Source organism: Lutra lutra, chromosome 7, assembly GCF_902655055.1.
Source record: "Lutra lutra chromosome 7, mLutLut1.2, whole genome shotgun sequence".
NCBI classification, from domain to species: Eukaryota; Metazoa; Chordata; class Mammalia; order Carnivora; family Mustelidae; genus Lutra; species Lutra lutra.
The window spans coordinates 44,528,867-44,543,628 of NC_062284.1; the positions used below are offsets into that span (position 1 = coordinate 44,528,867).

Here is a 14,762-nt window from a genome sequence, read left to right on the forward strand (position 1 = left end):
GGCCCAAAGAACAAAACTCATATTCTGGGACTGTCACAGATTTAGGACTCCTCTGTGGGGACACAAACTCTGAAAACATCATAGATTCTGGCTGGACTGTCTGGGTCACTTGCAGATGCCTCTAGGAAACGGCTTGTTCTTTGATGGAACCATCAAAATTTGAGCTAACTAGCTCTGTTTTTTTGACACAGAAACTGATTTCACTACTCTAAGTTGTGATTCCTGCTGAAAGCTATAGTTGGAGGAAGGCATACCACAGGAGTACGACTTTGCCATCCACTCTTTTTTTTTTTTTTAAAGATTTTATTTATTTATTTGACAGAGAGAGATCACAAGTAGGCAGAGAGGCAGGCAGAGAGAGAGGAAGGGAAGCAGGCTTCCTGCTGAGCAGAGAGCCCGAAGCGGGACTCGATCCCAGGACCCTGAGATCATGACCTGAGCCGAAGGCAGCGGCTTAACCCACTGAGCCACCCAGGCGCCCCTTGCCATCCACTCTTAATCGACTGGACCTTCGACCTCTCCTTGGGGACATCGCACTGGTGTGGGCTTATGTTCAGCTTTTTGGATTACTTGCAGTTTGCAGTAACATACTAATAGTTTGACTCTACATGTCTCATCTTTTTTTTGATATACACATCTTAGTAAGGCCTTTTATTAAAAGAAGTTCTTCCAGAAAGAGATTGATCTTTTCTAGGCTCTTCACTAGATAAATGATTAAGATAGAATTGAGGTTTTTAAACCTTTAGAAAAATTTTAGATTCTCAAAGGGAAAGGAGGTGTTTATGCTAAATGATATTGTTGTATAAAACAGTCTACGCACAATGAGCAACCCTTATCAGTTAGGGAAAGTTTCTATTGGTGAAGGAAACTGTTTACCAGTCTAGTTCCAAATTTCAGCCAGGGACCAACATTGCAAGCAGGCCTTTCTAAGGAACTGGCCCAAAGAACAAAACTCAAATTCTGGGACTGTTGCAGATTTAGGACTCCTCTGTGGGACCACAAACTCTGAAAACATCATAGATTCTGGCTGGACTGTATGGGTCACTTGTGGATGCCCCTAGGAAAGGGCTTGTTCTTTGATGGAACCATCGAAATTGGAGCTAACTGGCTATAATTGCTATATTAATTCCTTTTTGGCACAGTCCATCCCCTTGGCTCTTGGCCCTAATCTCTTTACAGTAAAATTGTACAACAATACCTTTTAGTATAAATGCCTCCTTTCCCTCTGGGAATCTAAAATTTTAGTGTGTATCAGGCAGAGGGTATGTGACCAGGACCCATATAAAAATCTTGGGCACAGAGTCTCTCATGGGCTTTCCTAAGCAGAAACATCACACAGATTACTGTATTTTCATGGCTGAGTATGATCTCTGTGACCCCCTCATAAAAGGGATTATCATAATTTCTTCCGTTCAGTTAGAAAATTTTTGAGATAACTTGAGAAGAATTTACAGGAGAGTTACAAAAATAATTGAGATCTTGTATACATTCATTCAGTTCCATTTATGTTAACATCTTACATAATGATAAAACATTTACATACAGTGTATTTTTTTTTTTTAAGTAGGCTCCACACCCAACAGGAGGCTTGAACTCATGACCCTGAGAGCAAGAGTCACATGCTCTACTGACTGAGACAACCAAGTGCCCCTACATATGATTTTTTAAAAAGTTTTTGATACATTATTTTATAAGAACCTGGGGAGAAAAGGACCAAAAGACAAAAATGTTAAAAACTACTTAGAATTTAACATACCTTCCACTGATAGCATCCAGAAGTTACTCCAGTTGATGCCAATCCATACCCTTTACCTCCACTGCCATGAGTTAAAATCTGTCCATTCTCCACTAGGCAACACTGAGCTTTCTCTGGGTCAAATGATACTTCTTGTATAGGAAGATTCTCATCTTCTTCCTCCAACTCTCCCTGCTTCTACCAAAAAGGAACCTTGGTCAGTACTTTGGGATAATCCAGATCTCAGTTAATACACATTCAAAGACTCCTTAGTTTGAGTCCACAAATATTTATTAATGTACCAGGTACTGTGCAGGCAATGGGAACATAATGATAAATATAGCATGGTCTCTTCATAAAGCTTACAGTCCAATTAGGGGCCAGAGAAAGAAATAATACCACTTTTGTGAGAGAATAACAGAAGTTACACGACCAGTATAGCAGAAACATAAAGGGTGTAAGTGTCTAAACATGCACAGGAAGGATAAGGAAAGTATTCAAAAGAGGATGACTTCTGAGCTGAGTCGTAAATAATAAGAAGGCATTCAGCAGCTGATCAAAGAAAAGAAAGGCATTTAGGGCAGTATGTAGAACATTGTGCCAAGGCATGGAGGTACAACAGAGTTCAGTGATTTATAGTAATTGCAAGCAGTGTGGAATGTATGGAGGATGAGACTGGCAGAAAAGGAGGATAGAAAGAGAAAAAGGAACAAAATCATGGAAGGCCCTGAATGCCATTTAAAGTTTGGACATTACAGACAATAGGGAATGCTTACACAAATTTATATAGAGGACCTCTAATCAGATCAGTGTTTTATAAACATTGTTTTACCAGGGGTATACAGGATAAAGGCTGAGAGATCGACTGGATGATTACTGCAAGAGTTCAGGTAAAAAACAGTGAGGACTTCAATTTATTATTCATTCATGAGTATTTATTAAGCATCTACTATGTACCAGACACTCTACCAGGTCCTAAATGTTCAGCAGTATACTAGATATATAACGTTTCTGCTCTCACAGAACTTTTTTTTTTTTTTTTTTAAGAATTTTATTTGTTTATTTGACAGACAGAGATGAGAAGTAGGCAGAGAGAGAGGGGGAAGCAGGCTCCCTGCTAAGCAGAGAGCCCGATGCGGGGATCAATCCCAGGACCCTGAGATCATGACCTGAGCCGAAGGCAGAGGCTTAACTCACTGAGCCACCCAGGTGGCCCCAGAACTTTTATATATGTACATATAAACACTTATATATACATATATAAAGTATATACGTTATATATTTATAAAAATGTATATAATAATAAAAACATATATATGTAGATAGAACTATCCAGAAATTTTATTTTATAAATTTTTTTTTTAAAGATTTTATTTATTTATTTGACAGAGAGAGATCACAAGCAGGCAGAGAGGCAGGCAGAGAGAGAGGAGGAAGCAGGCTCCCTGCCGAGCAGAGAGCCCGATGCAGGGCTCGATCCCAGGACCCTGAGATGATGACCTGAGCCAAAGGCAGTGGCTTAACCCACTGAGCCACCCAGGCGCCCCCAGAAATTTTATTTTAGAAGGTAGAAACAGAAGATACATTAACAAAAAAAAATCAGGTATGTGCTATGTCCAAATTAAAGCAAATGATGTAACAGAGTATGTGACAACTAACTCTAGATTGAGGATCAGGAAAGGGCACTTTGAAGAAGTGATTAAGTTAAAACCTGAATACTAAGAAGTTGATGTCTGAAAAACCTATCTGAAGGGAAGTCTTCTGGGTAGAAAGTGGCATGAAAGAAGTAAGAAACTCAGTGTGTTCAAGAAACAGGAAGAAGGCAAGTTGTTCTGAGCATAGTGAGCAAAGCGGAGACCAAGTAGTTCTAGACTTTATCCCCAAAATGATGAGAAACCATTGGAGGGTTTTAAGCATGGGACCAACATGATATGATTTACAATCTAAAAGATCACTCTGAATCCCACTCAGAGAATGGACTACAGGGAATTAACACTGAAAAAAGAAAGACCATTTAGGAGACTCTTGCATAGTCCACACCAGAGATGACAGTGGCTTAGAATAGGCTGATGGCAGAAGAACTGAGAAGGTGGGCAATTCAAGTTCTATTTTACAGAAGAAACAACAGGACTTGGAGATTGTATGAATGTAGAAAATGGGGGATGGAGAGTGGTGATAGAGAAGAATCAGTGATGACTCCTAGGCTTTTTAGTCAAGTCACTAACAAGGAAGATAGTAAAGCTGGGGAAGAAATAGGATGTGAAAACTAAAAATGCTATTAAATAGGAGATGCCTACTAGACATGTGGTAAGGCAAGTAGAAGGTAAGTATGTAAGTCTAGAATTCCAGGAAAATGTTAGAAATGGAATTAAAAATTTGGGAAGCAACAGTATATGGGTCTGGGTAAGGTTTTGCTGGGTAAAGGAAAGAGAACGGGGATGATGGTTGAAAAAAGAAGGGGTCTTGGAACCAAGCCTTGGGATATTCCAACACTTAAACAGAAGAGGAAGAACCAATAACAGAGAATGAGAAAAAACCATTGTACTGAGATAGAAGAAAAAACACACAAAGTGTGGACTCATGAAAACCAAGAGAAAGATTAAAGGAGCTACATAAATGAATTTAAGAATGATTTAGGAAGTAAAATCAGTGATGCCTACTGACTACATAGATGGGGTGAAATTAGGAGAGTCAGAGGTTTGGAATGCTATGTGAATGGTGGTGCCACCAATTAAAAAATGGGACAGGGAAAAAAGTAAAAAAGTTTGATGGGGAGACACCTGGACTGGCATTTAAGTTTAGAAGGCACTGCATATAGGTGAAAATGGTTCCAGGTATATTCCAAACTACTGGAAAATATAAGACTAGAACTCTTAAAAGCAACAGAGTTTGGGATGGAGGGAAGGAGAACGTGGCACCAAAGAAGAAATGCCACTAGAGGAAACCAAGGATTGGCAGAGGAATGGAGATGTAGGAGAAGCCAGTATTTTGAAAACAACAGAAGGCTATTGTTTCCTGAGATCAAGTAAGATGTGGACAAAAAACTGCATCCTACATTTAGCAATTAGCACTTACTTTTGTCATTTAATTTCAATGCTCTGATGGAAGATCAACAATCGAATTGAAGAAATAATGAGAACTAAGGAGTGGTTTATAAAAATGTATATAATTACTCTTCTGAGAAGCTTAGCAATGAAGGACAAGTGAGAAGATGGGTAAAAAAAGGATTTAGGGGAGGGCAGGAAAGAGAAATGTTTATAAGTTGAGAAGAAGGAACCAGTGGAGAAGGAGATGGTGCAGAGAGAATATGGAATAACTGATAGAACGAAGTCCCTCAGAGCAGAAGGAGTCCAGAGACAGGAGACAGACAGTCACTTGTGCTGTCTAAAAATACCTTTTTGGAAGAATCACTTACCTGTGACTTTATTTCTTGTTCTTTTTCCTTTATCTGAATAGCATGTTTGGCCTGAGCAATGGGTGTCTCCCACATACAGTCTGAGAGAAGGGAAAAGAGGCGTTCAACAACCTATTTATTGAAGGAAAAAGAATGATATAATTTGTAAAAGGTAATTTTAAGTAATTTTAGAAAAAATAAGTCATGTAACTGTAATATTAAGTCAAATGTGAAATTTGATTATACTAATGTCCAAGCTACTCTGGGTGGTTGTAACTTAAACATCCTTTTTTAGGAAGACCATTAACCCACTTCTTAGTGGGTTCCATCGCCCTCATGTTTCCTCATTATATGGACCTCTGGTAAGGCCAACACAACCTCACACACTTCTCTCTCTCTAGAGCCCAAACCTACTAGGAAATTCCACAGATTTTCTTTTCCTTCTGACCTTCCAAATATCCACTATATCCCTGGCTCCTCACACCCATAAGCTTAATTTCTTTCTCCTTGCTTGGAAATGAAATAATAAAGCAATCTCAGAAGCAGAAGTTTTGCTACTGAATACATGACACATTTACCACTAGAGAGACTATAATTTAGATTTTGGGTGAATTATGTTACAGATGTGAAAATATCTTCTAATAGCTTTAAAGAATAGGAACCTGAGCCATTTGATCATCTTCTACACCAGATTCACAAGCTGGTAACACAGCCTCAAGGACGTGAAGTGCAAGGAGCCTCGTTCTTAGGTTACCAACTAGAGGAATACCTGGGAGGGGGGAAAAAACATATTCTTATTATCAGCGTGACTTACATTAAAAATGTAAATGAACCTCTTGAATAAAAATATCTGAAGCTCATAAGCATTTATGGTTGGAATGGACTACACTTTAACCTATTATCACAAGAATTCTGGACTCATCCCATTCCCAATGTACATGAATATTCATGTTTATATCTCAAGTTTTTATGCATATATAAGACTTATTTATTAGAGAGAGAGGGAGAGAGAGGTGGCGTGTGCGTCAAGGGGCAGAGAGAAGGAAAGGAACAATCTTAAGCAGACTAAGTGTGGAGCCCAACAGGGGGGGCTCAACCTCACAACCCTGAGATCATGACCTAAGCCAAAACCAAGAATGGGACACTTAACCAACTGTGCCATCCAATCACCCCTTTATTTTTTTTTAAGATTTATTTTTTTAGAGCAAGAGAGACAGAGCACCCGTGGTTGGGGGTGGAGTGGTTATGTATATATAAAGGGAGCAGCACTATAGTAACTACTGTGCCAGGTACTATGTTATGCATTTCATACACATTAACTCTGTTGATCTTCACAAACCCCCGTTTTACTGATGAGGTAACCAAGGCTGAAAGAAGTGAAATAAGGGGACCACAGCTCAGCAGAGGTAGAACTTAAAACAGGTCTGTTAATCTCCAAATCTCAGGCTTATCATACCCTTTCTTGGCTTCTTCTCCATCCATGCCCTGACTGCCTCCCAGAAATTGTTAGGATTAATGGGAAGTAAGCGGTCCGTACTTTTCTAAAGTAAGTAAAGGTAGAGGCAGAATAATGACGGGTTTTTTTAATACCTTCTACCACAACAAAACCAGTTAAAAATAAATGAATATCTCCATTTTTTTCTTCATGCTCTAAAACGTTAATCAATAAAAGCCTCACCTTATTAAATGAGGGGGGGAAAGCTGTTCTAAATTATACTAGTTAAGAAAAACTAGCAAAGTATATTGAGAATGCATACATATAAAATAACATGTAACATAGAAGATTAAATGATGTTTAAGCACATTTAAGAAAGACTGGGGTTTGATGAAAAAATTCTGGAAATGGAACACATGGTTGGTTGAATAACACTATGAATGTACTGAGTATCATTTAACTATATGCTTAAATAGCTAAAACTGTAAATTTTTATATCTTATTTTATCACTATAAATTTTATGTGTATTTTACCACAATTTAAAAAAAGACTAGGAAAGGACTGACAATAATCTATGCAAGCAGACTAGATGTTTAGGCTAAGAACTGGGAAGTAAGCTTATTACACAGAACTTTCATAGACAGCACACAATCAGAAGTTATAATCAAGACAACAGAAATCATATTATGAGTGGACAAATGAGATCTGCATTTTGATAATCAAGAAGTGATGTTAAAACCTGTGCCAAATTATCATTTTAAATAAGATATTCTCTGCTTATTTTTATTATGATAATCCAAGCAAAGAGCATCAAGTTCTTTAGGTTAAATCCATAATCTAGTCTGGTGCTACTTTCTATTAAAATGGATGAATGGATAAAGAAGATATAGTTCATATATACAATGGAGTATTATGCCTCTGTCAGAAAGGATGAATAACCAACTTTTGTATCAACATGGATGGGACTGGAGGAGATTATGCTGAGTGAAGTAAGTGAAATAAGTCAAGCAGAGAGAGTCAATTATCATATGGTTTCACTTACTTGTGGAGCATAAGGAATAACATGAAGGACATTGGGAGATGGAGAGAAGAAGTGAGTTGGGGGAAATTGGAGAGGGAGACAAACCATGAGAGACTGTGGACTCTGAGAAACAAAGTGAGGGTTTTGGGGCAAGGGTTTTGAGCCTGGTGGCGGGTATTAAGGAGGGCATGAACTGCATGGAGCACTGGTGTGGTGCACAATGAATTTTGGAACACTGAAAAAAAATTAAATTAAATTAAAATTTTTAAAAATTCCTATAAATTTTTACTTCTGAAATTACATTTTTCTTTTGATCAAGTAAGTATTCAGAAAATAAAAGTTGTGAAATCAAGGTTAAATATCCAATGTTGTTCAAGTCCGGCACTCTCTGAATAAAACACATGTGATGTATAAAAATACTCTAATACAAGGCAAAGGTCATATACCTGAAGAACACTTCTGAGATGCTATATTTAGAAGCACTTCTGTCCATTTTGGGGAAGCCATTTTTGATTGAATTGCTTTTGAAGATACAACTCTGCGAAGAAAAACTAAAAAATCCCCCAGATGCAGTTCAGCTGCATGTTGTTTCCTAAGAGCAGCTGAAGAGGGAAGAGACAAGATTACACTACATTACAACCAAAAATCAGAAAAATGTCTTATATCAAGTAACTTACATTAAACGCAGGAAGCCCAAACTTAACTTAAAATTTAAGTTGTCAATTAGCTGCTGAATTTTTATTTATTTTTTAAAGATTTTATTTATCTATTTGACAGAGAGGAGAGAGAGAAAGAGAAAGCACAAGCAGGGGGAGCAGCAGAGGGAGGGGAAGAACCAGGCTCCCCACTGAGCAGGGAGCCCTGACACAGGTCTTTATCCCAGGACACTGGGATGATGACCTCAGCTGAAGGCAGATGCTAAACCAACTGAGACACCCAGGCGCCCCGCTGTTGAATTTTTAAAACTTAAAGGACAGAATGAGGAAAGGTCAGAAAATAATGCCAAGCTTAAAACATTTCTTACATTTGTGTATAATAGTGAGGTTGCTAGAACAAAGTATGTGTATTTGGTTTTGCACATTTTTTAAAACTGCTATTCTGAAAAACAACAGTTCTCTATGCAAGTCTAGAGTTTTACCAGCTAGAATCGGAAGGAACTTGTCTGTGAACCCCCTTAAAGTTGCATGAAAATTGTGTACCTGATTAGTAAAAGTTCACAACTTGGATCACATTTTCAAAAAGTCCATGATCTCTCCCAGCCCAATCAAATTAAGAATCACATCTCTAAAAAACACTTTGTGCTTTCAGATTCTACAAAGAAACAAATTTCTAGGCCTGAATCTGATCTGACTGAGCACTAACTCCATGTATATAAACAGCTTTCATACAAACGTGCCCTAACCAATCTTCCCAGTTTTTCCAGCAGCATTAGTACCAGATTCTCTCTCATCCCCCCTCACAGTTTCCCTCCACCCTGTGCATTTTGAGGCCAGAGAACTATCTGCCCTTCCTGTAATGCACCATGTTCTATCATCATCCAGCACCTTTCATACCCTCTCAGCCTGGCAAAGTCCCACTCAACAGTCAAGGGGAAGAAGGATGCCAGCGAGGCAGTTGCCCAGAATGTCAATCTCTAAGGGGCACAAAAACATACAAAATCCTAACAATTTGAGGAAGGTATACACTCCTTTCAGGGAGATCCTGGCATGTCAAATTAAGAAATACACAAGACAAAGCACTTTAGAGGGAGACCCTCGCACCAAGAGCCACACTTAGATGACCAGAATCTATCTTCACAGACATCTCGTCATTGCTAGAGGACTTCTGTTCTGCAAAGATGGGTATACATGTCTATGACAGAACTAGAATGCTGGCAACAATTGGAGACCATTGTACTCCTTTGCTACACTTTCTCTACCTTGTACTCTAACTCTTCTTTGCTTAAAAGCTAAGAAGCAAATATTTTTATATCAGTTTGAAGAATGTAAAATTATTAGCCTTCCCTAGATACCCACATATCACTCCAACCTGTTTGTATACATTCCTCCAAAATCCAGTTTAAAAAGCTACCTCTTCGATGTGAACTTCTCTCTGGGTAGAGATCCTTGGGAAAATCTCTTCAATGAGCCCTCCATTCTACACCCCAACCTCACTCCTAGCAAGTACCTCTGTAACAAGACACTAAATTAATTAAATTAACTGAAGTCTGGAGACCTTCAATTATATAATTATATATATTTATATAAAATAAACATATTATACTATATATAATATATATTATATATATATTAAATAAATATATATATTAAATATATTTTTATATATAGATATAATATATATTATATATTATATATTAATTACAATAATCATATAATATAAAGCTGGGTGATATACCATGGTGATTCAGTTTGTTTCAGTATCAATACTATGTTTGAAATGAAAGGTACACCTTATTTTTGGTAAGTTATTTTAGATGGTTTGTGGGGTTATTAAAAGGTGGCCACTATGTGTGACCAGAATCAGTCTCCCTCCCAGCCATCCCCACGAATAGAGAGAGGACAGCAGCATTCTCTCCAGGATGACCTGAGAGGAATGGGTGTGGATTCAGCCTGCTGTTACACCTGCCGAGATTCACTCACAGAAGAACTCTTTCTTTTTTTTTTTTTTTTTAATATTTTATTTATTTATTTGACAGAGATCACAAGTAGGCAGAGAGGCAGGCAGAGAGAGAGAGGAGGAAGCAGGCTCCCCGCTGAGCAGAGAGCCCGATGCGGGGCTCGATCCCAGGACCCTGGGATCACAACCCGAGCCGAAGGCAGAGGCCCCAAACCACTGAGCCACCCAGGCACCCCGAACTCTTTCTTTCTTTACTGGATATGGAAGGGTCCAGTTTTCCTGGGGACCTACAGGTTGAGAAGTAACACTATTATGTCCTCCTTGCTGTCCATATGTATGGTATTCAGCAGAGAATGGTGAGAAACTATTACCTTAACCTCTTTGTATTCCTCACTGGATCTCAGGAAAACAGGAGGTGGCATTAAAAGCTTATGCTTATTTTACCCCTTGTGAGCCTCTCTCTGTAAAGAGGGAGAAGGAATCTGCCACAGGTGTAGCCTCTGAAACCAAAAACTGGTCCTTAATCAGACTCGGACATCCTCCTAGACTCTGACTTAAGAAATTTAGCTTTCTTCTGAGACTCTTATATTACACTGTTACTATTTGTTGGCATATCTGCCTCTCTCGTTATCCTAGAAGATTCGCGAGAGCAGAGACAATGTTTTATCATTTTTGTATCCACAGGATATTTCCTCTATCCGCTCATCTATCTATACAATATTATTTTAATATTAATTCATCTAATTTTATTATTATTAAAGGATTTTAACAGAGAGGATTTTAAGGGCTCCCAGAGTTTATTTTGATAGTAAGACATGGTAGTTTTGTAAAAACATTTAAAATAAATGACCAATTTTAAACTTTTATTCCTTAATTATGTAGCAGACAAAGGTAGCATTTCTGCTGTTTTACAATGTTCACTATAGTTTTTTAAAGCTATGATCAGATGGTCATATTATAGCAATGAAATATATAACATTTAAAAATAACAAGTGACCAGGAAATATAACGGCCTAGCAAGAAGTTCAGCTACTCTAATAACCTACTTCCCAAATATGAAAACCTTGGTCCTGGGGGAACACTTAAGCCAAGACTATGATTAAAGATGCACTATCAAGATCAAATGCTAAGAAAACATAACCTGGGACCTCTACATTCCAGACCCAGGACAGCCAAGGAGAAGTTGAATCTAAAGAGGAAGAGTATGGTCACTGCATCAAGGTTAACAGACTCTAAGGAGAGGAGGTTTGGTCAGAAGCTCATTTAAAATCATACATATTTGGAGAGAAAAGGGGTTTATAAATGAATGAATAAAAATTCTTTCAAAAAAATTCCTTCACATCTCACAACAGAAAGAAGTCTAGATTCTAATGATATTTACACAAAAAGGACTCAATAAATGCTTGTGAATGATGACACAGAAAAGAGTTTATGATACCTCTGAAGTCCTTCTTTTCAGTTTCTCCACTGGAGTCAACTTTTTTTCCTTCTTCTTCACCCTCTTCTCCTTCCCCTTCTCCAAAAGAGGCCATAAGTAGTACACCAGCTTGGGATAACAAATTCTTCAACTGACTACAAAGTAGGTCCAACAAGGACTGAACTACTTTGGGGCTCAGTTTATCAGCATAAGTCCTACATGAAGTAACAGGAAAAGAACAGTGGTAGTAACACAGCTGGGCAATTGTTTGTGCACGAACAGATAAAGGAGATTGGGGGAAATGGAAATTACTAAAATGTGAAAAGACTAGGTCCTATATAGCTCCCACCAAGACATCTAATAGTGCTCACCCTGTAGTGATGGCCAGAATCTGGAGCAATCTTGTACTAGCCACTTTTAAAGCTGTGCTAAGCTGGGAAACACCCGTCTTTGGCAACAACTGCAGAGGCTGTCCTAGCATGGTGTCTGTGCCACATAACTGTGATAATACATTCAGCAGACCGGTGGAAATTGCCAAAGAAACATCCACTGGTTGATAGTGAACACTCAGGGCAAAAACTGTAACCAACAGGAGACGTTGCTGGGCTTCTAGAAAAGATGGAAAGACAACAGAGAATTTTCTTTGAAGTAAGCAAAGCATTTACTAATATAATCATATTCCAAAATATAAATAGTAACGTGGAACACTATTACATTTTCAAATATTTATTCTCCACCTGTAAATTGACCTACTAATGTTAAAACAAGACACAGAATACCTAAAGTATCTAGCATCAAACATAACTTGCATCTTACATTTGCCGGACCAGTTACTCACCAATGTGATGCTTGTTTGCTTGCAGAGCTCTCTCTAGGGTAGCAGACAATTGTTGATAAATCTTATGCACGGCCACCTGGATTTCAATCTGAATATTTCTTTTAGCTGCTCTGATCCCATCCTGAATTATATATAAAAATTTACTTTTTCTATTAGTAACAATAACACCTATCCAAATAAAAGTAATAGCATTTTATCCCACTCTATAATAAAGCCCTATGGTGATTTTTAATTATTCCATATATTTCAGTATATAAGTTTTATAATAAGCTTATATTTAAATGCTTGACAATTCTTGATTCTATATAATCTTTCTCCTTTCCCACAAAGCAATTTTTTTCTCAAATATGGAAGATACAGAGACAACACTTATGAAAATTTTTTGAAGCCATCAGAGAAACTAGGTAAAGTGATCAAGTGTAAATGTAAATTCTTGAAATCCATCCTCGCAAACACTAATCCCTATCCCAAATTAGAGCTATCTCTACCCAATTTGACTAAGGGTTAAGAAAACTGAGCCAGCAAAGAATCTAAAAGAACAACAGTAAAAATGGCCCACCTGATCCCAAATATACAACTATTACTACTCAGGAAACTAAAACAATGAGGTATCTTTAAGAATCATTTAAAAATCTTTATACTTTTAAACCTCAATCTTAAACACCAGAACATTTGGCATTATTAAACTGATTTTGTTAAAAATATATATATATAATCTGAATGTCTGCAAGATGTCATCCTTACACAACAGATCCATCACCCACCTGATAGTGATGCAATCGGCCACTCTCTCCTTTGGCTCCTGCATGTCCCACAGTGCCTAAACCAAAACACCCTGCTAAAAACTGTAGCCTCACAGACGTGAGCAGTGTGGATGACTGGAAGCCTGAGCTTGACCTGCTTCCTGCCAGAGAGATGCTACCTTTTTCCTCCATCCCAGACAACAGAACGAGGATCTGGTGAAGTGCTTCTAAACGAAGCTTGAGAAAAGTAAAATAAATATATTTTAGAGTCCTTCACTGAACTGAAACATAAAGGAATTCCAACACAGATAATATATTACTTAGCACACAGAAAGCTCTGACAGTTCTTAGAAAGCCATTCTATTAAACATTTATTTTATTATTAAGACTTTTTAAAATCAAAGTATTTCTAAAAACCCTACTAAGCATACTTCAGTATAAAAAAGAGGCTACACAGGACAATGGGGAAAATAAATTTGTGTATAAGAGGCCTAATTTCAAGGCCAGATTCTTTACTCTGCTGACCTTGGAAAAGTCATTTAACTTCCTGAATCTGTTTCTTCATGTGTCAAAAGAGGCTAACACTGCGGCAGCTGGGTGTCAGTAGTTAACCATCTGCCTTCGGCTCAGGTCATGATCCCAGGGTCCTGGAATTGAGTCCTGTGTCAGGCTCCTTGCACAGTGGGGAGCCTACTTCTCCCTCTCCCAGTCCCCCAGCTTGTGTTCCCTCTCTCACTGTCTCTGTCAAATAAATAAAATCTTTATTAAAAAAAAAAAAGAGGTTAATGCTATAGTACTTTAACCTACTCACATAGCTATTTTGATGCTCATGAGAATAAATATGTGAAGGTTTCAAAACCATAAGGTACTATGATTATTGCTTCTTTCACTTATAATAAAGTAGTATAGAATGAATACTGTTTAATTCGAGAATTAGAAAAAGTATTTCTGAAAGGTTTCTCTGTGATTCTCCTGAACATTGGGCTCTATCTTCCCTAGGAAGACAATACCCACCACTTTGGCCAATCAGCCTACTCCTTTTTTATAATAAAATTTTTATTTTAAAATAACTATACACCTAATAATGCACAGAAGAGTTGAAAGATGGTTCATATGTATGCCTATATCCTGTATGTCATCCCCCTACCTTTTGCTAATGTTATCATCTTAGGTAACTATGGTACACTTATTAAAACTATGAAATGAACACTGGTACAACACTATAACTAAGCCATAAACTTTATTTGGATTTCACCAGTTTTCCCATAATGTCTGTCTTCTGTTCCAAGATCTAATGCCAGAAAGCTTGTTGCATTTAACTGTCATGTTTTTCCTTAGTCTCCTTTAGTCTGGACAGTTTCCATCTTTCTCTTGGAGGAGCTGTTCATGTATTTTATAGAATGTCCCTCAGTTTGGGTTTGCCCAATGTTTTCTCATGACTGGACTAGAGTTATGGATTTGGGGGAAAATACCATAAGTCCTCATCACACTATTTTCAGAGATGCATGGTAGCACCATAACTTATTATTGATTATGTTAATCTTGATCACTTGGCTAACATT

General features: G+C 37.7%; 1 protein-coding gene across 7 annotated transcripts in view; it reads right to left on the reverse strand.

Annotated features, from left to right (window-relative positions):
- HERC1 (HECT and RLD domain containing E3 ubiquitin protein ligase family member 1) overlaps positions 1–14,762 on the reverse strand; it is a 195,961-nt gene that overhangs the window by 67,233 nt on the left and 113,966 nt on the right. For 5 of the 7 annotated variants that reach the window (XM_047736351.1, XM_047736350.1, XM_047736352.1 and 2 more), the window contains 8 exons: positions 13,222–13,437; positions 12,458–12,578; positions 11,991–12,228; positions 11,641–11,834; positions 8,033–8,188; positions 5,792–5,898; positions 5,151–5,261; positions 1,757–1,933 (listed from right to left, as the gene is read on the reverse strand). In XM_047736351.1, the coding sequence (XP_047592307.1) occupies positions 1,757–1,933; positions 5,151–5,261; positions 5,792–5,898; positions 8,033–8,188; positions 11,641–11,834; positions 11,991–12,228; positions 12,458–12,578; positions 13,222–13,437 (1,320 nt within the window). The remainder of the gene's footprint in view (positions 1–1,756; positions 1,934–5,150; positions 5,262–5,791; positions 5,899–8,032; positions 8,189–11,640; positions 11,835–11,990; positions 12,229–12,457; positions 12,579–13,221; positions 13,438–14,762) is intronic. The other 2 variants (XM_047736349.1, XM_047736348.1) reach the window with 2 other exon arrangements.